At 37.4% G+C, this 20,631-nt stretch overlaps 1 protein-coding gene across 8 annotated transcripts in view; it reads right to left on the reverse strand.

Annotated features, from left to right (window-relative positions):
* LOC132115292 (membrane-associated guanylate kinase, WW and PDZ domain-containing protein 1-like) overlaps window positions 1–20,631 on the reverse strand; it is a 219,212-nt gene that overhangs the window by 60,583 nt on the left and 137,998 nt on the right. For all 8 annotated transcript variants that reach the window (XM_059523668.1, XM_059523667.1, XM_059523669.1 and 5 more), the window contains exons 10-13: window positions 18,984–19,103; window positions 18,671–18,856; window positions 17,221–17,853; window positions 3,803–3,837 (exon numbers count right to left, since the gene is read on the reverse strand). In XM_059523668.1, coding sequence (XP_059379651.1) covers window positions 3,803–3,837; window positions 17,221–17,853; window positions 18,671–18,856; window positions 18,984–19,103 — 974 coding nt within the window. The remainder of the gene's footprint in view (window positions 1–3,802; window positions 3,838–17,220; window positions 17,854–18,670; window positions 18,857–18,983; window positions 19,104–20,631) is intronic.

Here is a 20,631-nt window from a genome sequence, read left to right on the forward strand (position 1 = left end):
TTGGCATGCTGACTGCAGGAATGTCCCTCAGAGCTGTGGCCCATGAATTGAATGTTAATTTCTCTACCATAAGCCATCTCCAAAAGCGTTTTAGAGAATTTGGTAGTGCATCTAACCAGCCTCAGTGACTGTGACATATACTCAATGTTTAAGTGTTACGCAGATAAAGCCTCACATCCACTTTGGCACCTTCAAAGCAATATAGGAGAAAAGATTGGTTTAACATCATGAATGCAACAGTTGTCTGAATAGTCAAGGAGGAGTTTAAAAATTAGCTGTTTGTTTCACCAACAGTTATAAGCATTTTTGCACTTTTATCTTTTTTTCCACTATGCTTTAGCTGTACACTTGTAAGTGTGAGGGATTTTTAGGGGGCAAGTCCCGGTGGGGCTGTAGACCCTACACTTCAGTTTTAATATTTTCTCTTCTTCCCCAATGGGAGTCTATGGCAGCCCTATGAATGGAATATAGGAATAGAAGGAAATTTGGCACACTTGTAGATATGGTCATGAATATGACTTTTGAAAGAATTGTTTTTTAATGAAAGCATTACTCTCTTCATGTTGACCAAATTCAATAGCTTACATCAGGACTCTGCCCATTACAGTAACAACCATTTGGAAAAGTACAGTTTTGTGGTTTGTGGTTTTCGAACTCCACCTTCAAAATGTGTCCAATTCTTCTTTAAATTTGTGGAAATCTATGGAATAAGCCGCACAAAAATTATTAAACAGAATTTGATAATCATCTTTGTTAAAGTTATGATGCCACAAACTTAATATTGTTGACCAAAAATTAGTTCAGAGGCTGTATATCATCCAAACATTGATAAATCTAAACAAAACTTGATATGATTCATCAGCTCCATGATCTGAGAGTACATACCAAAGTTGGGAATAGCATCACCTACCAGTCAGGTACTGAATTCCAGCTGAACTGAATTCGGTCTGTTTTTTGGCTGAAGGAAAGGTGTGTTGTCATGTTAATGGGCTGAAACATGCCGGCACTCAACAGCCCTACTCTTTGTATTCATTATTTTCTCGCAGCCCATATTATTATTTACAAAAGACCATAGTAATAATAACAAATTATCAATTGATAATTAATCATTATTTTATGAAAATCATTGTTATTTGTGAACATATCGTTTGCGGAAGGCTTTAAGACCAAGCGGAATCCTCTGCAGCTGCTCCCGCCTCACAGTGCGTGGGACTCCGCTTACTGACCCAACATATAGCAAGGCCGGAAAACCTTCAGTATGCCTGAAGGAAGAGAGATAACTAGTCTAGGGCTATTCCTAAACTTGGAGCTCATTATATTGAAGTACAAATCCAAACACCAGAAAACGTTCATTGAAACGTATGCATTTTATTTAATCACAGGCTGTGGTTGAAATAATATTTTAGTTCACAACTTTAAGATCCATTGTTTTAAAAAATGCTTTATTGGCTAACGTTTCATAGACCTTCAGTTGTTATGCTTTAAAATCCAATGCCATTTGTAATTTCACAGTATTTTCACCTCCTATATCACTAACCTTTAAAGTCACAATAACGGTCAAATTTACTCAGGCCGATGGCATTTTTTAATGACATTATTATTATTATTATTATTTTGAATAATTGTAGCCTACATAAATAGGTGAAAGCAAAACAAATATTTGGATTGGTCCCTTATTTTTTCCCTTATTTTCTTAAGGAATAAACACTTATTTTCTACAAAAATAAACATGATAACATTATTAATTCATAGAAATAATTTAAGCAATTAAAACCTTTTTTGTTTACTTGAATTTAAATACTTTTAAACTGACTTTAAAATCTCAAGCAGTTTATAAGTTAAAAAGGGTAAAATGTCACAGTTCATGAACTTGTGTTAACAATATAATTAGAACTAACAATATAATTAGATTTTTTTTTTTAAATGAACAATTCCTGTATAAAATGGGACGGCAACTTTTATATCAAACATTTTTAAATCGTCCACAGCTGAGCATCGCAGGAGGCAGATCTGTGCCAGAGCACGTGAAGTGAATGTGATGCACAAAGTAATTTTCAGATGCAATGAAAAAAAAACTAGATAGGCTAGATTAGGCCCAGACCCTCTTCATAAGTATATAATAATAATGCTTGTTATAGCACTTATATATCATTGCTCTTTTTGTTGTTTTTGATTGCTTCCACTGTCTTCATCTGTAAGTCGCTTTGGATAAAAGTGAATAAATGTAAATGTAATAATAATTATAATTACTGTTAACACACAGTAACAAATCTTAACGGATTAATCGCCTATTTTCGTTTGCTGCATGTTTTTTTTTCTTTTTTTTTAAACACGTTAAAAAATAAATTAAGTTTGTGAGAGGAAAAAAATATATGTCGTGTATAAGTTGCATTTTAATGGATTAATCACCTATTTTCAATTGCTGCATGTTTTTTTATAAACGCTTCTTTTAATTTCTGATGAGTAGACTGTAACCTAAGACTATCCTACGCTTTGAAATTAACTCACTGTAAATGTTTATGTTTTTTTTAAGATGTTACAATGTTATATCATACTGTTATTGTTGTTTTACCTCCTTTTATCTCATTTTACAATTACATTAATTTCACCATCCATCCCTTTGCGCCACCTGGCGGTAGTTTCGCAAATGATTTTAAACGTGACTGACTTGTAGTTAACACCGTGGCCCTGCGGCGGCGGTAATACCTATTTAGGTTGTCAACCTAGTGTAGCACAAATTGACATTTTTTGCTTAAAACATTTGAACAGTTGTTCAGAAAATCATGATTCCTTGGGTCATGGTGAATCTGCGGATGTCAGTTATAGCAGAATCGGATGAACTGCCTGTCCACCATTTTTAAAATTAGTCAAAAACGAAATATTTTAAACCATTTGACATATCTGCTCAAAAATTGGCAGGGGTCACTGACAACACGTCCTGGAGACAGCTGAGATGTTTGAATACAGAGCCGCCTAGTGTTCCAGAAATAAACGTTTTTTTTTCTTGCAAAAACATTTATATCTTTTGAAAACATTGTCCACATTTTGTTATTTTTGAATCCTCTCATTCCTTGGCTTGCGCCGATTCTGGCGATATGTCATTTTCCAAATAAAATTCTTCGCTACTCCTCCTTATATATATCATTGCTCTTCTTGTTGTTTTTGATTGCTTCCACTGTCATCATTTGTAAGTCGCTTTGGATAAAAGCGTCTGCTAAATGAATAAATGTAAATGTAAATGTAATATAAGTGCTATAACAAGTCTCAGTTAAACACAGTACACATAGCAAGGGTTTTTAAATAATATAATATATAAAAAGAAAACATAGAATAGAAAAAGAATAGAGCAAGCTAGAGTTCTTTTTTAGGTCTTTTTTTGTTAATTGTATAATAAATGAAAAGAAAACAAATTGAGTACAAAATGATATATATATATATATACATATAATTCTAATTATATTATTAAAAAAAGTAAAATAAAAATATATAATCTATTTTTTACATATTATATTATATATTTATTTATTGGGTTTACCAATCATTTGGGTGCTTTTTCAAACAACAGCCCCAACCACACCAATACCACTGTGCATCCAACTGGAAACATCTTAGATGTCTTGTTTAAAAATTATAATAATAAAAAATCAAAACAAGCATTCATTCTCAAGAGAAAGGTTTTTCAAGTGCAACAGTTAGACATAGATGAGACACAAAGATTAAAATGCAACAATTTGATTAAAAAAAAAAACTTTTTGCCTATACTGATGTGCTGAGGAGAGGAATTAAAGGGAAGTTAACTTACCAGCACTTTGGGGCTTCTCTTGGGATGCAAAACTCCTGCGAGACAGTGGCAGAGAGAAAGAGAAATCATCACCTTCATATCATACAACACATGGCCACTCATATCAGATGCTGTCCTGAGCAGAGCCTCAGTCTGAGCACAATGTGTGTTCATGCATCAGCTGCTGCTGAGGATCCTGCATCACCCACCCACCCACTCACATGCAAGCATGCACACACACACACACACACACCATTTTTATGAAATATGTAAAATGTCTATTTACACATAGAGTGGGTAAAATAATTATTTGATCCCCTGCTGATTTTGTAAGTTTGCCCACCTACTAAGAAATGAAGGGTCTGTCCTTTTTATGGTTGGTTTATTTTAACCAGTGTTGGGGAGTAACTAGTTACATGTAACGGCGTTACGTAATCTAATTACAAAATTATTGTAACTGTAATTAGTTACAGTTACTATGAAAAAATGAGTAATTAAATTACAGTTACTTATGAAATTTTTAACGATTACAAAGGGGATTACATTTGAATATTTACACACATCCACATACAGATTTAACTGATTTCTTTCCCAAATTGCACTGACTATTCTGAGACATACCGCCCTAATAATTTCCGGGATGCGGAAACACAGTCTGGTTTGTAGAATCCAGTCATAAAAACGAAATGCCTAACGCGGACGGAATATGCCACATTTTGGATAACTAAATCAAAAGTAGGTCAGTACACTTGAATCAAAACATGACATCGACTAGTGTCTGTGAATATTAAGCCCCAAAAATGCAATATATGACTTGCACATTCTGCGTGTCTGTGGAAATCAGGCGCGGACTGGACACCGGGAGAACCGGGACAATTCCCGGTGGCCTGGCAGCCGATTTTGCCCCACTATTTAATATCATTATTGTATAATTGCCTGCCGAATGTACTAAAGCGATCATTTTCGAATCCGCCATTTGATAATTAAATTTCTAATAAGTCATGAAGTGTTAGTCATGACTCGCGCTCTCCGCGCCTCCGCCAAACGGTTTGGATCAGACTCAGAGTAATCAATGCGAGAGAGAGAGAGAGAGAGAGAGAGAGAGAGGGAGAGAGAGAGAGAGAGAGAGAGAGAGAGAGAGAGGGAGAGAGAGAGAGAGAGAGAGAGTGAGAGAGAGAGAGAGAGAGAGAGAGAGAGAGAGATGGAGAGAGAGAGAGAGAGAGAGAGAGAGAGAGATGGAGAGAGAGAGAGAGATGGAGAGAGAGAGAGAGAGAGAGCGAGAGAGAGAGAGCGAGAGAGGGAGGGAGAGAGTGAGGGAGAGAGAGAGAGAGAGAGAGTGAGAGAGAGAATAGAGAGAGAATAGAGAGAGAGAGAGTAGGGTGCACAGCTGGAGCAGAGAAGCAGGACTCCTGTTCAGGGTTTCAGGTCAGTTTCATCTGTAAAGATGCTTTTTTGTCTTTGTTTTTTTAATCAAGCAGCAGCACGTTGCTCATAAGTCATCACTCAAAATACTATATAAAGGACATCATTATTATCTGTTGTAATGTTACAGTAGTAATTTAGCTGAAAAAAAATCAGATTTTTTTTATAGGTTTATGGGGAGCTACGACAGACAACAACGCAACCCTTACGAAAATTAACATTTTAATATTTAACTATAAATCCAGAGAAAATGGTTACTATTGTTTAACTGTGATAACCAAAAATGTAAAATTATTTTACAAATGTATTTATTTAAAAATAAATACAAATCCATTTGCAAAAAAAAATAAAAATTAAACAAGGTTATTTTACTTTTATATAGGCTAATAAAATCATGGTTAATTTTTGTAGGGGAAAAACATGACTTGTGTACAGTATTAGGATTTTTCTATAAAGATATTGTAGTATTGTAGAGTATTGTATTGTAAAGTATAGTTTTGTTCAATCTTGAGTATTAAAGTCACGAGAGAGATGGATAACGGCAAAATAAAGAGACTGAAGAGAAAAATGGAAGTGAAGGTGCAGTTCAGGAGAGAACTTTTAATTATTTTGCATGTCCCCAAATTAAAGATTTAAAATAGATAAAAAAATTGTTTTGTCCATGAATTTGTTTGTATGAGTTTGAATTTTCCAGTCTGATTTTTTCCCCAGTCCGCCCCTCCTGTAAATTAATGGCAAAGACATGGTTTCATTTACTACACATAGGCCTACTGAAGCTCGCAGTGTTTTCAACCTCTGCCGCCTCAATATAGGAGTACACGAGCACATAAACATAATTTCTAGAACTGCTCTGTGTCACTTCATGTGCATTTCACTTATTTTGAGAAAACTATCATCATATACAGAGACAGCAGTTTAAAAAAAAACACCAATGTTTCAGGAGTTTATTACACAGAATACGTCACATACTTATTAGATAACTGTATTTAAGTTGATGTATATGCTTTTATTTATTATTCTTTAATTTTCACAAATTTAGAAAAGTAATCAAAAAGTACTCAAAAGTAATTAGTTACATTACTTTAATAAAGTAATTGAAAAAGTTACACTACTATTACATTTTAAACAGGGTAACTTGTAATCTGTAACCTATTACATTTCCAAAGTAACCTTCCCAACACTGATTTTAACAGAGAGAGACAGAATATGAACCAAAAAAATCCAGAAGAAAAACACAGTATATAAAGGTTAGAAATTGATTTGCATTTCAGTGAATGAAATAAGTATTTGATTTTCCAAGCAAAACATGACTTAGACTACCTTCACACTGCTAGCCTTAGTGCTCAGTTACAATTTTATTCTCAGATCAGATTTGATTTTTTTTGTGTAGCTGTTCACATTGTTGTTTTAAATGTGGTAAATATCAGTTTTACATTGTGAACACATGGTTCTGAACTAACCCGCATGCACAAAACAACAAAATACACCCAGTTGCTTTTCAAAACTAGTCTAAAAATAACACAGCCATGTTCGGGGTAAAAGAGGAAATGTAGACTAATTATGCATGAAACTGTGGATTTGGCCACACTTGCTCAGCGAGCTGTCATACAGAAGTAAACATGGAGGACATAAAGTGAACGATTATGCTTTCATTTATAGTGTGATCTACTAATGAATTTGCCAAAATTATGTACAGGCAATATGAAAAATAAATACAAGGATGTGACAAAACACAGGAAATAATATGAGTATCGTCATGGAAACAAACGAAGGCTGACCGTGTGAGTGAGTGTGTGTGTGTGTGTGTGTGTGTGTATGTGTGTCTATTCCTAGAGCAGCAGCATTTCTCAACAGCAACCCCCCCACCCCCACACACACATTGAGTTTACAAGTATTGTGAGTTCATTCCGTAGGTGTAATGGTTTTTCTACTGTACAAACTGTGTTTCTCCTTACCCTAACCTTACACCACAACCCAGTATTCAAGACTGATCTTGCTTATCTCATTCTCAACCATATTTGTACTGTATTGTAAACACTTACTGTGTTTATTTGCCTCCTTATGTAAATACCAGGTACACACACACACACACACACACACACAGTGTTGAGAAGTAACTAGTTATAACAGAATTACGTAATTCTGAATATATATAAATATATAACTGAATATATAACGTAATATAAAATATAAATGTATTCTGTTACAGTTACTGAAAAATAAGTTAAACTAAATTACAGTTACTTATGGAAATGTTAAAGATTACAAAGGGAGTTACGTCTGAATATTTTCACACACACACACACACACACACACACATAGAATTGATTTCTTTCTTTCCCAAAATTGCATTGACTGCTCAAAAATATGAGACACAAAATGTTTCAGGAGTTGAGGACACAGAATAGAACAGATGCTTATAACTGTTTTGTTTCCTGTTTGGTTTTGTGTATATGCTTTAATTTTTTAACAGTTTAATTTTTTTAACTGTTTAACAGTTAAAAACATGTTAGAAATTTAGAAAAGAAAATCATTAAGTAATCAAATGTAATCAGTTACATTATTTTAATAAAGTAACTGAAATAATTACACTACTTATTACATTTTAAATTGTGTAACTTGTAATATGTAAGATATTACATTTCCCAACACTGCACACACACAATTCACAAAACTCTCTGAACATCAATTTATTCAGTTTATAATATGGACAGAAATAAGACAGAAGGCATACTTCAGAGCAATCCTCCATATTGCTAGATACCTGCTGATCGATCACAGCCTACAGGCTTTTATAGACTTGAACAAATCAAAGCAAACGTGTGGTATTAGTCAAATCAATGAAAATATAGATGAGTGACATGTTTCTGGCCTGTTTAACACAGCGATTCCCAGAAATTATGTACAGTTTGTATGTACAGAACTTTTGGACAAACACTGATGCATGAGAATGACAGAAAATATAGGGTTTTTTTTTTTGAGTCTGAGTGGAGGCCAGCCGAGCCCAGAAACGCAATCAGATTGAAATTATTTGAAATTGCAATTGCAAACTCAATTAGGGCTGTCAGAGAGAGAGAGAGAATTATTATATATTTTTTTTGTGGTAATAAAAATAGACCAAAGAGAACAATAACCTTTACAATGACTTAAAATACATATATAATAGCAATGAGGAAATAATTAGCTCAAATTTAGTATCAAAAGCAAGTAATCATATGGTTTTATTAAACAAAACTGGTAAAAATACATATTGTATCATAAACAATACAACTAATGTACATTATGTATTATAAAGCCTGCAAAGGGCGCCAGTTGTTTTAAAATTGGTCTATTAATGGGTTTTATGGATTCTCATCTGTGAAATGTGCCACATCTGGTATTTTGGCGGTTAATCGACACAAGCAAAATGCAATCGAGGATTTTTTTATCATGACAGCCCTAAACTCAATATTTTAACCCGTATGCGTTGTTGGGGACGTTTTCGTCCACTAGGGGGTAAAGTTGAGTCTTATTTTGGCCACAACTTTCTCTGTGTTTGAGCTAATGGAATGATTTTTGGTGACAAATCTTATTTTGACCCATATTTTGGGAAAATGCTTTGAAATTTTTCAAAAACTCAACGGTAGACTGTGGGCAAATTCACTACCCTTTCGTTATGTTCGGGGATGAAAACATCCACTAAATTAAACTGCTGTAAAAATGTATCAGATATATATATATATATTTTTATTATTTTGCATAAATCTATTAATCAACCTCAGTCCTGATCAAAACTACCAAATGTTTAAAAAAAATCCAAGATTTTAACTCTTTAATTACCAAGTTCATAAATGATGTCACTGATTTGGGAAAAAAAACACACAAAATTACATATTTTCAATATAAAAAGTGATTGTGGACTGGATATGTTTTTACCTTTTATCACAGTTTTGGGCATGTCAAAGATTCTTTATTGGTTGGGGGTTTCCCTTTTGGGAAGAGGTAAAAATTGTTATTTTTACAGTTAATCACTAGGTGGGACCATTAACCCTTTAGATAGGCTTGTGCAAAAAAAATGCTTAGTTTCTGACTTGTATACGGAGTTATATGGAGTATAATAGCAAATAATAATAATAATAATTCATTACATTTATATAGTGCTTTTCTAGGCACTCAAAGCGCTCTACATCATGGGGTATCTCCTCAACCACCACCAGTGTGCAGCATCCACCTGGATGATGCGACGGCAGCCATATTGCGCCAGAACGCCCACCACACACCAGCTTATTAGTGGAGAGGAGACAAAGTGATGAAGTCAATCAGCAGATATGGGGATTGTTAGGAGGCCATGATGGTCGGAGGCCAATGGGTGAATTTAGCCAGGATGCTGAGGTCACACCTCTACTCTTTTCGAAAGACATCCTGGGATTTTTAATGACCACAGAGAGTCAAGACCTCGGTTTAACATCTCATCCGAAGGACGGTGCTTGTTGACAGTATAGTGTCCCCATCACTACACTGGGGTGCTAGGACCCACACAGACCACAGGGTGAGCATCCCCTGCTGGCCTCACTAGCACCTCTTCCAGCAGCAACCTAGTTTTCCCAGGAGTCTCCCATCCAGGTACTGACCAGGCTCAGCCCTGCTTAGCTTCAGTGGGAAACCGGTCTTGGGCTCCAGGGTGATATGGCTGTCGGCCATAGTGTGTGATAGTGTGTGTGTGTGTGTGTGTGTGTGTGTGTGTGTGTGTGTGTGTGTGTGTGTGTGTGTGTGTGTGTGTGTGCGTGCGTGCGTGCGTGCGTGCGTGCGTGCGTGTGTGTGTGTGTGTGTGTGTGAGAGAGAGAGAGAGAGAGAGAGAGAGAGAGAGAGAGAGAGAGAGTGAGAGAGACCTTTGTGCACTTACCTAGATGTATCTGAAAAAATCCAAATATGCACCTCATGCTCTCAGAACTACATGGAGTAAATGTAGTGTGAAAAAAAGAAGTGTGTTTATGCACCTGCTGCCTTTTGATGGTGAAAAGTACGGATGGCCTATGTGTGAAATGCTCGTCTTTTCTTGATGGTAAAGCCAGTTTAAAACCTTAAAATCCTGTAAAATGATACATAATATATACATAATGTATTATGAACCAAAATGCAATACCAACTTCAAATAAGCTGCAGCTCGCTGGAGGGGTCACGCTGCATAATCATTTCTAAAACTTTGGTACAAGTCAAGCCCTTTCTCGTGTTGCTTGCTGCTCTTCTCACCATTAAATGACCAGCACGATGGCATGCAAGTGTTTAAATCCACGTACTTTGCTTTTGTTCAGTCTATTCGCTTGTTAAGTCTGACGTCACGTAGCAGCGCTTCCGTGTCCAAATGCTCTATCAGTTACCACAAGAAAACAACAAAAGGTGCTAATATAAACTCACAATGTGATAGAATACTAGCGAAAAGTTATAATATTAAACTTTAACTCCATACCGAAGTCCCAGATAGCCACACAATGAAAATATAAATATAAAAAAAATATATAAAAATTGAGGCCTGGACCCGGACACAGCGCTTCTTACGTCATTACTTAACAACCGAATACTTTCACCACCATTAAAAGGCAGCAGGTGCATAAATACACTTTTGTTTACTCCATGTAGTTCTGAGAGCTGAAGTGTACATTTTGATTTTCTCAAATACATCAAGGTAAGTGCGCAAAGGTCTCTCTCACACACTCTTTCTCTCTCTTTCTCACACACACACACACATACACACACAACATAATATGCTGTTATACTCCATATAGCTTCATATACAAGTCAGAAACTAAGCTTTTTTTGCACAGGCCTATCTAAAGGGTTAATGGTCCCACCTAGTGATCAACTGTAAAAATAACAAATGTTACCTCTTTCCAAAAGGGAAAACCACAAACAATCAAGAATGCATGATTAAATCAGGCAGAAAAAAATTAAATCTAATGCTGCACAAAAACTAAAAATGCATCAAAGCCAATGTTGCTACTAATCTTTGACATGCCCAAGACTGTTATAAAGAGTAAAAAAAAAATCCAGCCACAATTACTTTTATATTGAAAATAAGTCATTTTGTGTGTGTTTTTCCCCCCAAATCAGTGACATCATTTATGAACTTGGCAATTAAAGAGTTAAAATCTTGGATATTTTTAAAAAACATTTGGTAGTTTTGATCAGGACTGAAGTTGATTAACAGATTTATGCAAAAAAAAATTGAAAAAAAATATTAATTTTGATACATTTTTTACAGCAGTTTATTTGAGTGGATGTTTTCATCCCGAACATAACGAAAGGGTAGTGAATTTGAACAATGCACAAGGGTTAACCGTTGCCAAGCAATGCTAACATACAGTTGCTGTCAGAAGTTTACATTTACATTACATTAAGACATTAAGCAGACACCTTTATCCAAAGCGACTTACAAATGAGGACAATGGAAGCAATTGCAATATTTGCAATAGAGCAATACTATTCAAGTGCTATAACAAGTCTCAGTTAGCTTAACGCAGAACACTGTAATGCTGCACCAGCAGAGGGAGCCCTCACCTGAGTACTGACTGTTCACCGCTCCCTCTGCTTCTACACTCGTTTCCTGTTTGACACTATTTAATATGAGACAGCATGTTTACTCATTGCGAAGTATTGCCAGTTTACCTGTCTTACCAAGCGTTTTTCCCATTGTTATTCTGCCTGCCTGCCTGCCTGCCTGTTTGTGTATGATTCTGCCTGTCTTCACATTTCTGATTCTTGGATTGCCCCATTGGATTTACTGCCTGATTGGACTGATGTTTGTGTTTGACGCATTCGCCTGGCTACTCGTCTCTGCCTTGTGGATTCCCCTTGTGTATTTTGAAAGATCGGACTGCCATTATGGTACTGACTCTCTGCCTGGTTTAACGATTCTGTCTCTAAGATCTTTCCCTAATAAATTTCTGCAAATGGATATTAATACCGCCTCAGCCTCCTTGTTACATACACATAGCAATGGTTTTTTTTATATAATAATTATAAAGAAAACAGAACAGAAAAAGAATAGAGCAAGCTAGTGTTAGAGGCCTTTTTTTTACTTTTTTGTTAATTGTATAATTAATAAAAATAAAACAAATGGATAGAATACAAAAAGATTAAATAAGCTAGTGTTGTTGTTTTTTTTTTAAGAAAACAAACAGTTAGTAAATAAATATAGAGTTAGAGGGTCAAAAATACAAGAGATGTGTTTTTAGCAGATTCTTGAAGATGGCTAATTCCGGGCATACACTGCGATTTTCATCTGATTTTGAGCCGAATCCTTACTCGTGCGACTATTTCGGGTCGGACCGATTTTCAGCATTTTCATGCGTCGTTTGTCGTGCAGTGTACAAGGGGAAACAAGAGGCGATTAACCTCTCCCGACCGGCAATCGGTTGGTCGGATGGATTTCTGACATGTCAGAAATTTGGTCGCCTCTTGTGAGGTATCGCACTATTGAAGCAGGGCTACGAACCGATTTTCCTCGTTTCCCTCACTGCGCATGCACAAAACCATAAACAAAACCATGGTGACAGGGCGTGTAGTGTGGACTGAAGTGATGGAGGGAAAACTTGTGGAGTTATGGCCAAGAAAAAGAAAAATAAAAGAGGGAAGAAAACACCTGCTTACCTCCAGTTCGTGTTGCAAAATGGATAAACCATATTGGCCACGTCTTCCGAGCCTCCTGTGCGTCCAGATACAGCGACGCCTTTTTTTTTTTTTGGACATTTCAGCACACAGAATTGCGCATATCACCAAAGCAGTGCATTTATCCCGGTAAAGCATGTTCATTCTGAAACATCCACAAACATCCGGGTTCTGAGGGATTCTACCTGTTGATTCCCCACGTATAGAGTGAGCAGTCAAATCGCAACTCGACGATCGGACCGTAGAGTGAACGCTTAAAAATTGTGAGCTTTGGCTTTACATTGCATGTGATCTACTCGTACAGTGTGAGTTGGTACCTTACCGAAATCGCACAGAAATCACACATTGTATGCCCGGCTTAAGGACTTAGCTGCTTAGATGGAGTTGGGTATGTCATTCCACAAGGAGGGAAAATTTTATATAAAAGTCTGTGATCTTGTGATTTTCAGCCTCTTTGATATGAACAATAAAGCAATGTTCACTTGCGGAACGCAAGCTTCTAGAGCGCACATAAGTCTGAAGTAATGAATTTAGGTAAAGGGGCACAGATCCAGTGGTGGCTTTGTAGTCAAACATTAATGCCTTGAATTTTATGCGAGCAGCTATTGGTAGCCAGTGCAAATTGATAAACAGAGGTGTGACGTGCATTGTATTCAGCTTGCTAAAAATTTATCTTGCTGCCGCGTTATGGATTAATTGTAAAGGTTTGATAGAACTGGCTGGAAGACCAAGAGAGCATTGCAATAGTCCAGTCTGGACAGAACAAGAGCTTGAACAAGGAGTTGTGAAAGATGTTTTGAAAGAAAGGCCTGATCTTCTTGATGTTGAATAAAGCAAATCTGCAGGACCGGACAGTTTTAGCAATGTGATCTGAGAAAGTTAGCTGATAATCAATCATAACTTCAAGGTTTCTGGCTATTTTTTAAGGAGTTATGGAGTTGGACGTGCCTAACTTGATGGTGAAATTGTGGTGAAACAATGGGTTTGCTGGAATCACAAGTAGTTCTGTCTTGGCAAAGATGAGTTTAAGGTGATGGTCTTTCATCCAGCAAGATGTGAGCACCTATCATTGGATCATCTGTATGGAATGAGAGGTAGAGTTGAGTGTCATCAGCATAGCAGTGATATGAAAAGCCCTGTTTCTGAATGACAGAACCTAGTGATGTCATGTAGATAGAGAAGAGAAGTGGTCCAAGAACAGAGCCCTGAGGCAACCCAGTAGTGAGATGATGTGACTTGGATACCTTACCTCTCCAAGATATCTGCAAGGACCTATCTGTGAGATAAGACTCAAACCACTGGAGTGCAGTCCTTGAGATGCCCTTTGCCAGTAAGGTTGACAGCTGAATTTGGTGGTTCACTGTGTCAAAAGCAGCGGACAGATCCGGCAAGATAAGTATTGAAGATTTGAAAACCACTCTTGCCAGTCTTAAGGCTTCAACAACTGAGAGCAGGACAGTCTCAATGATGTGAGTAAGTGCTGGTACAGCTGCAGGAGAAATGGCTTGAAGGAGACGAGATGAAATAAGATCAAGCGGACAAGTAGTAGGATGATTAGAAAAGGATGAGTTTGGAGACTTGAAGAGTGAAGAGTTAAGAGAAGGATGTGAACGAGTATATGCTTGCTGGTAAGACGTGTTTGACAGTTTGTGGTGTGGCAAATTGTGCACTGAAGTTTCTCATTTTATTAATGAAGAGCGTGGCAAAGTCATCAGCTGTTAGAGTTGATGAAGGAGGGGGAGGAAGAGGACAAAGGAGGGATGAAAATGTTTTAAATAGCATGCAAGAGTTAGACGAATTGTACATTTTTTATGATAGTATGTCCTTTTAGCAGTGGAGACATTAGCAGAGAAGGAAGAGAGGAGTGACTGATACACATGAAGGTCAGTAGTATTTAATTTTTTTTATTTGCGCCACACCCTTTTGGCAGCCCTGAGCTTATAACGATGCTCGTGGAGAACATCAGACAGCAAAGGGTCAGAAAGGGTGGTACAGCCTGGCCTGGAAGAAAAGGCGCAAACAATGTCTAATGAAGATGTAACAGTGGAACAGAAAGTATCAGTAACACTGTTAACATCAAGAGTTGCTAACTGTTTAGGGGAGGAAACTAAAATGAAACCATAGCAGATAGCTGAGAGGATTGAGAGCGAGCATAGGTTATGTCGAAAGATGACATGTGGAGGGGTAAGTGATGTGTCAGGGACTATGTTGAGGTTAAGAGTGAGGAGGAAATGATCCGAGGTGTGCAGTGGAGTAACCAGTACATTATCAGTTGAGCAGTGTCGTGTATAAATAAGGTCCAGTTGGTTGCCTGATTTGTGAGTAGCAGTAGTTGACACTCAGATGAGATCATAAGAGGCAAGCAGAGTGTGGAAGTCTGCAGGTTTATCTAGGTGGATGCTAAAGTCTCCAAGCATAACTAGGTTACTACCATCTTCAGGAAAGTTTGAAAGCAGTACATCTAATTCTTCCTAAGTTACTAAGTGGTCCTGGGGTTTGGTAAACAACTACAAATTAGTGACTGAATGTGATTCAAACGAGCTGCTAATACCCAGAGAAGGTAAAGGAACAAATTTCCAATCATTAGAGAAAAGCAGACCAGTACCTCCACCTCTTCCGTTCAGAAGGCCAGTGTAGGAAAATAATAACACAGAACTCAACACAGTACACAAAACAAGCAATTGCTAGCAACGGAAACTGTGCTAAACACCAATGAGACAAGAAATAAATACATTTACGATCTGCTTTTGACTTTTGACATCTGCACTTAGACACACTTTACTGTTTATCACAACAAAGGGCTAAGCAATCGACTTTTTTTCCAACCTGTGGGTCCCACTTTTCTGAAATTATTTGGCCCGCCCCAGCTCGCCCCGCAAATAAAGTACAATTTCTTGACCCGCCCCGTGCATCGGGGACATCACGGAAGTTACGTTGCTGCTTAGACCTTCGTATTGTAACCTTATCAAAGAACCTAATAAAATATGAAAATATATATTCCAAATATTTAATATAGGCTATAGGGAATGACACTAGTTCACCAAATCCATTGACTCATATTTCTCGTTCACTGAAGGTCCTCCCTCCACAGCAGCGCGCGAGCGGAAAAGCGTGAGCGTGGCGCTATTAGCAGCGCATGCGCAGCTCGTGAACAGCTCTGGGAACTGTTTCATCCTGTCAAAGAGTTACTCAAGATGTGACGGAGCATGTGATTTGTTGAATGTAGTGAACGAATACGATCTTCTCGTAGGTGAATGAGTTGAATGAACGGATACATCTCGTTCGAGAACAAAATGAATGAGAGCATACTTTAATAAAGCCAAATCAGTTTTTGTCACAAGTAAATACGTTCGTTGACTTAAGACAACAAAAGACATTCTTTTTCGCCTCCTGCTGTGGCATATTTGTGTAATATTTCTTCATCATCACTTAGGAACCTAGGTGTGCTATTCTTTCCTTAGAAAGCCACATTTCTAGCATTTGTAAAACTGCATTTTTCCATCTTAAAAATATATCTAAATTACGGCCTATGCTCTCAATGTCAAATGCAGAAATGTTAATCCATGCATTTATGAGCTCAAAGTTAGATTATTGTAATGCTTTATTGGGTGGTTGTTCTGCACGCTTAGTAAACAAACTACAGCTAGTCCAAAATGCAGCAGCAAGAGTTCTTACTAGAACCAGGAAGTATGACCATATTAGCCCGGTCCTGTCAACACTGCACTGGCTCCCTATCAAACAAATAATCAAATCTCTTGAAAAGAATCTAAATTTCCACCACTAAATTCCACACAACATACATGGATTTAAAAAAATTAAGTTTTTAGTGACCCGCCCCAACCCGCCCCCCCCCCCCCATAAAAGTTCAAATTCTTAACCCGCCCCACCACGACCCCGGGTTATGAGACTACTAATTAAGCGCACGACACTGACAAAGTATGCAATATAGTATGAGGCCAAATGCAACTTCAGCATGTCTCAACACAGACATACATTCATACATGTTTACATACAGCTTACCAAATCCGCAAAATGTGAATACTTTTCACGAAATAATTGCATCTCATTTTTTATATAGTACAGCCTTAAACAAGCTATTTAACATGAAATATGTTTACATATAGTCCACAAGTTAATAACTAATAATAATGTGTAGAAACTGGTGACACATTAAAAGACCTCTGATTGGCTGCGATTGGCTACAATGCTCAACTCTGTATAAATACACTGCAAGTATTTTCATTAATCAGTAATATTATATTGTACATTTTGCAGGTTTATTTAATTTATTTTGTTTTTATTCCTAATTGGACCGAAACAGCCCGATGCTGGTCAGTAAAGCTGATTCTGTCTGTGGAAATGCATGCGCTCACCTCTTTGAACCAACAGAGTAACTTCACTCCCTCGTGGACATTTGCTGAGGAGATCCACAATCTGGTTGTGGCTCATGCCCTGTACGTTCCTCTTGTTGACTTCTAACAGGATGTCTCCCTCCTTCAGCCCTCGGCAGCGTGGGTAATCCACAATTTGCTTCACCTTCTGCCCTCCACCAGCCAGACTGTCTGCGATGGTAAAGCCAAAGCCCTTGTCGCCCTTCTCGATGTGGACCGTGATCAGCTCGGGCTGCGTGGCTATGGAGGATGCCAGTGTCACCACATCACTGGTGTAAGCAAGACAGCTGTTGGCCGTGGTCATCAGAGTGCTGTCTGCACTGGGGCCATACGGAACAGGCTCAACGGTCCTGCCACCAGATGCCATCTGAACTGCCAGGCCGGGGATGGGCTCCAAGCCTTCCTGACTGTTCACTATGATGGGCTCTTTGTCCAGAATGGCCACTGAGGTCACCAGGCTGGTGTTAGGGTCATCGGGGTCAAAGGGCAGAGGGTAGCCACGGCACAGCTCCAACTGGACAATGGAGCCGATGGGGATGGACTGGAATATCTTCACCACCTGAGCATGAGTGTATCCCAGCACTATGGTGTCATTCACACTGAAAATGACATCACCTGCGGGAGACACACACACACACACACACGTGTTAGAGAAACAGCAGCACCACTCTAGTCATGTGCAAATTGATGTGCATCACAAATAAAACCTTAATGAAAATTATGGGGTGAAACCAAAAATGTAAGAATACTTGGCTAAAAAAGAAAAAAAAAACATTATATATATATATATATATATGTGTGTGTATGTATGTATATAATATATATATATATATATATATATATATATATATATATATAGGTATCATTCAGGATGTGTTACAGAAGAGAGAGTAAAATGCTGCACAGGGATGATTAGCTAAAATGGTTTGCTTCAAAGTAAATACACCCTTAAGAAAATTAACCATGGTTTTACTACAAATAAAACCAAAAAACCATGGTTAATATAGTTAAACCATAATAACCACAAATTAACCATGGTTTTGCTATATTAACCGTAGTTTAACCATGTTATTTGTAGTAAATCTGTGGTTATACAAATGGTAGTCAACACGCCAAAAAAACATGGTTTACTACAGTTTTACTATAATAAAACCATGGTTATTTTTCACTAAATATTGAAAATCATTCCTTAACCCACAGATTCTGCTCACAATTAATGCAAAAATGATGCGACACATCAAAACTCCTTGTGGATTTAGTAATTTGATATGCAGTGTTTGTTAATAACTCTCTCGATTTTGAGGATTAATATGTAAGAGGGGTGGTGCTTTGAGTTCAGTGTGGGAGGGGCTAAAGAAACATGTGACACACACTTTGATGATTATGGAAGAGAGAGCTGTTATTGTGTCATGTCTGGTTAGGATGTTCAGACCTGTTTCCATCTTTCCGTCCACAGCGGCCGGTCCATCCAGCACCAGACTCTTGATCTGCAGGAACTCATCCGGCTCATCACCACCGACTACAGTAAAGCCAAAGCCTCGCCTGCTCTTCAGCAGCTTAGTGCTTATGAAGGTCCCCTTGAGTTCGGCTGGATTACGGGTAAAGAACGGCTTTCCTCCTGCTCAGATACACACACATACATACACTGAGTCATTAATTATTCTGTTCTGTCACTGACAATGCTTATTTAGTCAATATTCTTGGTGGTTGCTTATAAATGGGAATGAAAGTGAGTGAAGTCTCACGCTTGGGGCCCGGGGCCTGAGGGGCCAACGGACTGCTCTGAGGGTCTCTGTATGTCTCCAGATGACTGGGCACATAAGAGCCGATCGCAGCACCGGCGGACGAGTGCTCCTCTATCCATTCTGACATGAACCAACAACACCACCAGAAGAGAAAGAAACATTAGTATAAGATGAGAACCATTTGATAATAAAATTGACATTGTATATTGGCATGTCTGTATACAGGCCACCAGGGCACCATACAGACTTTATTAAAGAGTTTGCTGATTTTACATCCAATTAGTTCTGGCTGCAGATAAAGTTTTAATAGTTGGTGATTTTAATATCCATGTTGATAATGAAAACGATGCATTGGGAACAGCATTTATAGACATTCTGAACGTTTCAGGACCTACTCATTTAATTTAAATGATTTAATACTCATTTAGATTTAATACTGTCATGGAATTGATGTTGATGGTGTTGAAATTATTATTGATTGGTTCCTTGCCGCTGTCGCCTCTGGCTTGCTTAGTTGGGGACACTTCATCTACAGCGATATCGTTGACTTGATTGCAAATAAATGCACAGACACTATTTAACTGAACAGAGATGACATCACTGAATCCAATGATGAACTGCCTTTAACTATCATTTTTGCATTATTGACACTGTTTTCCTAATGAATGTTGTTCAGTTGCTTTGACGCAATGTATTTTGTTTAAAGCGCTATATAAATAAAGGTGACTTGACTTGTCTCAAATAAAGTAACAGACATTTTTTACTGATATTTTCATTCAGCAAAGACACATTAAAATGACCAAAAATAACAGTAAGTACATCAATAATCAGCATGTTCTGACGAATCATGTAACACTGAAGCCTGAAGCAATGATGCTGAAAATTCAGCTTTAAATGTGAATAAATGAGACCCGTACTGGCAAAATAAGTGTGAATGCACACAGGCTAATTTTGAGCTACAGGCAGAAAGAGCGAAAAATGTCAATTTAAGTAATTCTACTAACTATAAGTAACTTGCCAGCCAACTCCTTCTATCTTGCAGTCATCAGAATATTAATAGACTGTCCGCTTCTAATGGACATTCAACTGACTATAAATCACTTTGTAAGTACATTTCAAATTATTTTACTAACCCTAACAGTCCTCTAGTACTCTAATGAGAGTAAGTTTACATGAAGTTGCAATGTTACTTATATTAAGCAGAATGTCAGAAATTGGTTATTAAATATAGTGTAAGCCATTTGATCTATGTAAGCATAGATGCAGAGGACAGTGCTATGCTAATAAATATTACAACGTTACATAAGTAATAACAACACTACTGTGCAAAAGTCTTATGCATGTTAGTATTTTTCACCACAAAAATAGTTTTAAGCCAGTTATTTCAGAAGAAACATCAATATTTGATGTCACCATCCAGATTATAGCTTTGCAATGTTTCTGAAGCATCTTGGAGTTGTGGCCACAGTTCTTCTGGATTTAGTCTGCCTTAAGTTTGTTCTGTTTCTTCATGTAATCACAGACAGACTGGATGATGATCAGATGAGATCTCTGTGAGCAGCACTGGCTGATGTCAGACTCCTAAACATACACAGATCACACTGGATTTTTGAATTAATGGCAAAATGAATGTTAGGAAATGTAGACT

The sequence above is a fragment of the Carassius carassius genome, chromosome 34 (assembly GCF_963082965.1).
Source record: "Carassius carassius chromosome 34, fCarCar2.1, whole genome shotgun sequence".
In the NCBI taxonomy this organism is placed as follows: domain Eukaryota; kingdom Metazoa; phylum Chordata; class Actinopteri; order Cypriniformes; family Cyprinidae; genus Carassius; species Carassius carassius.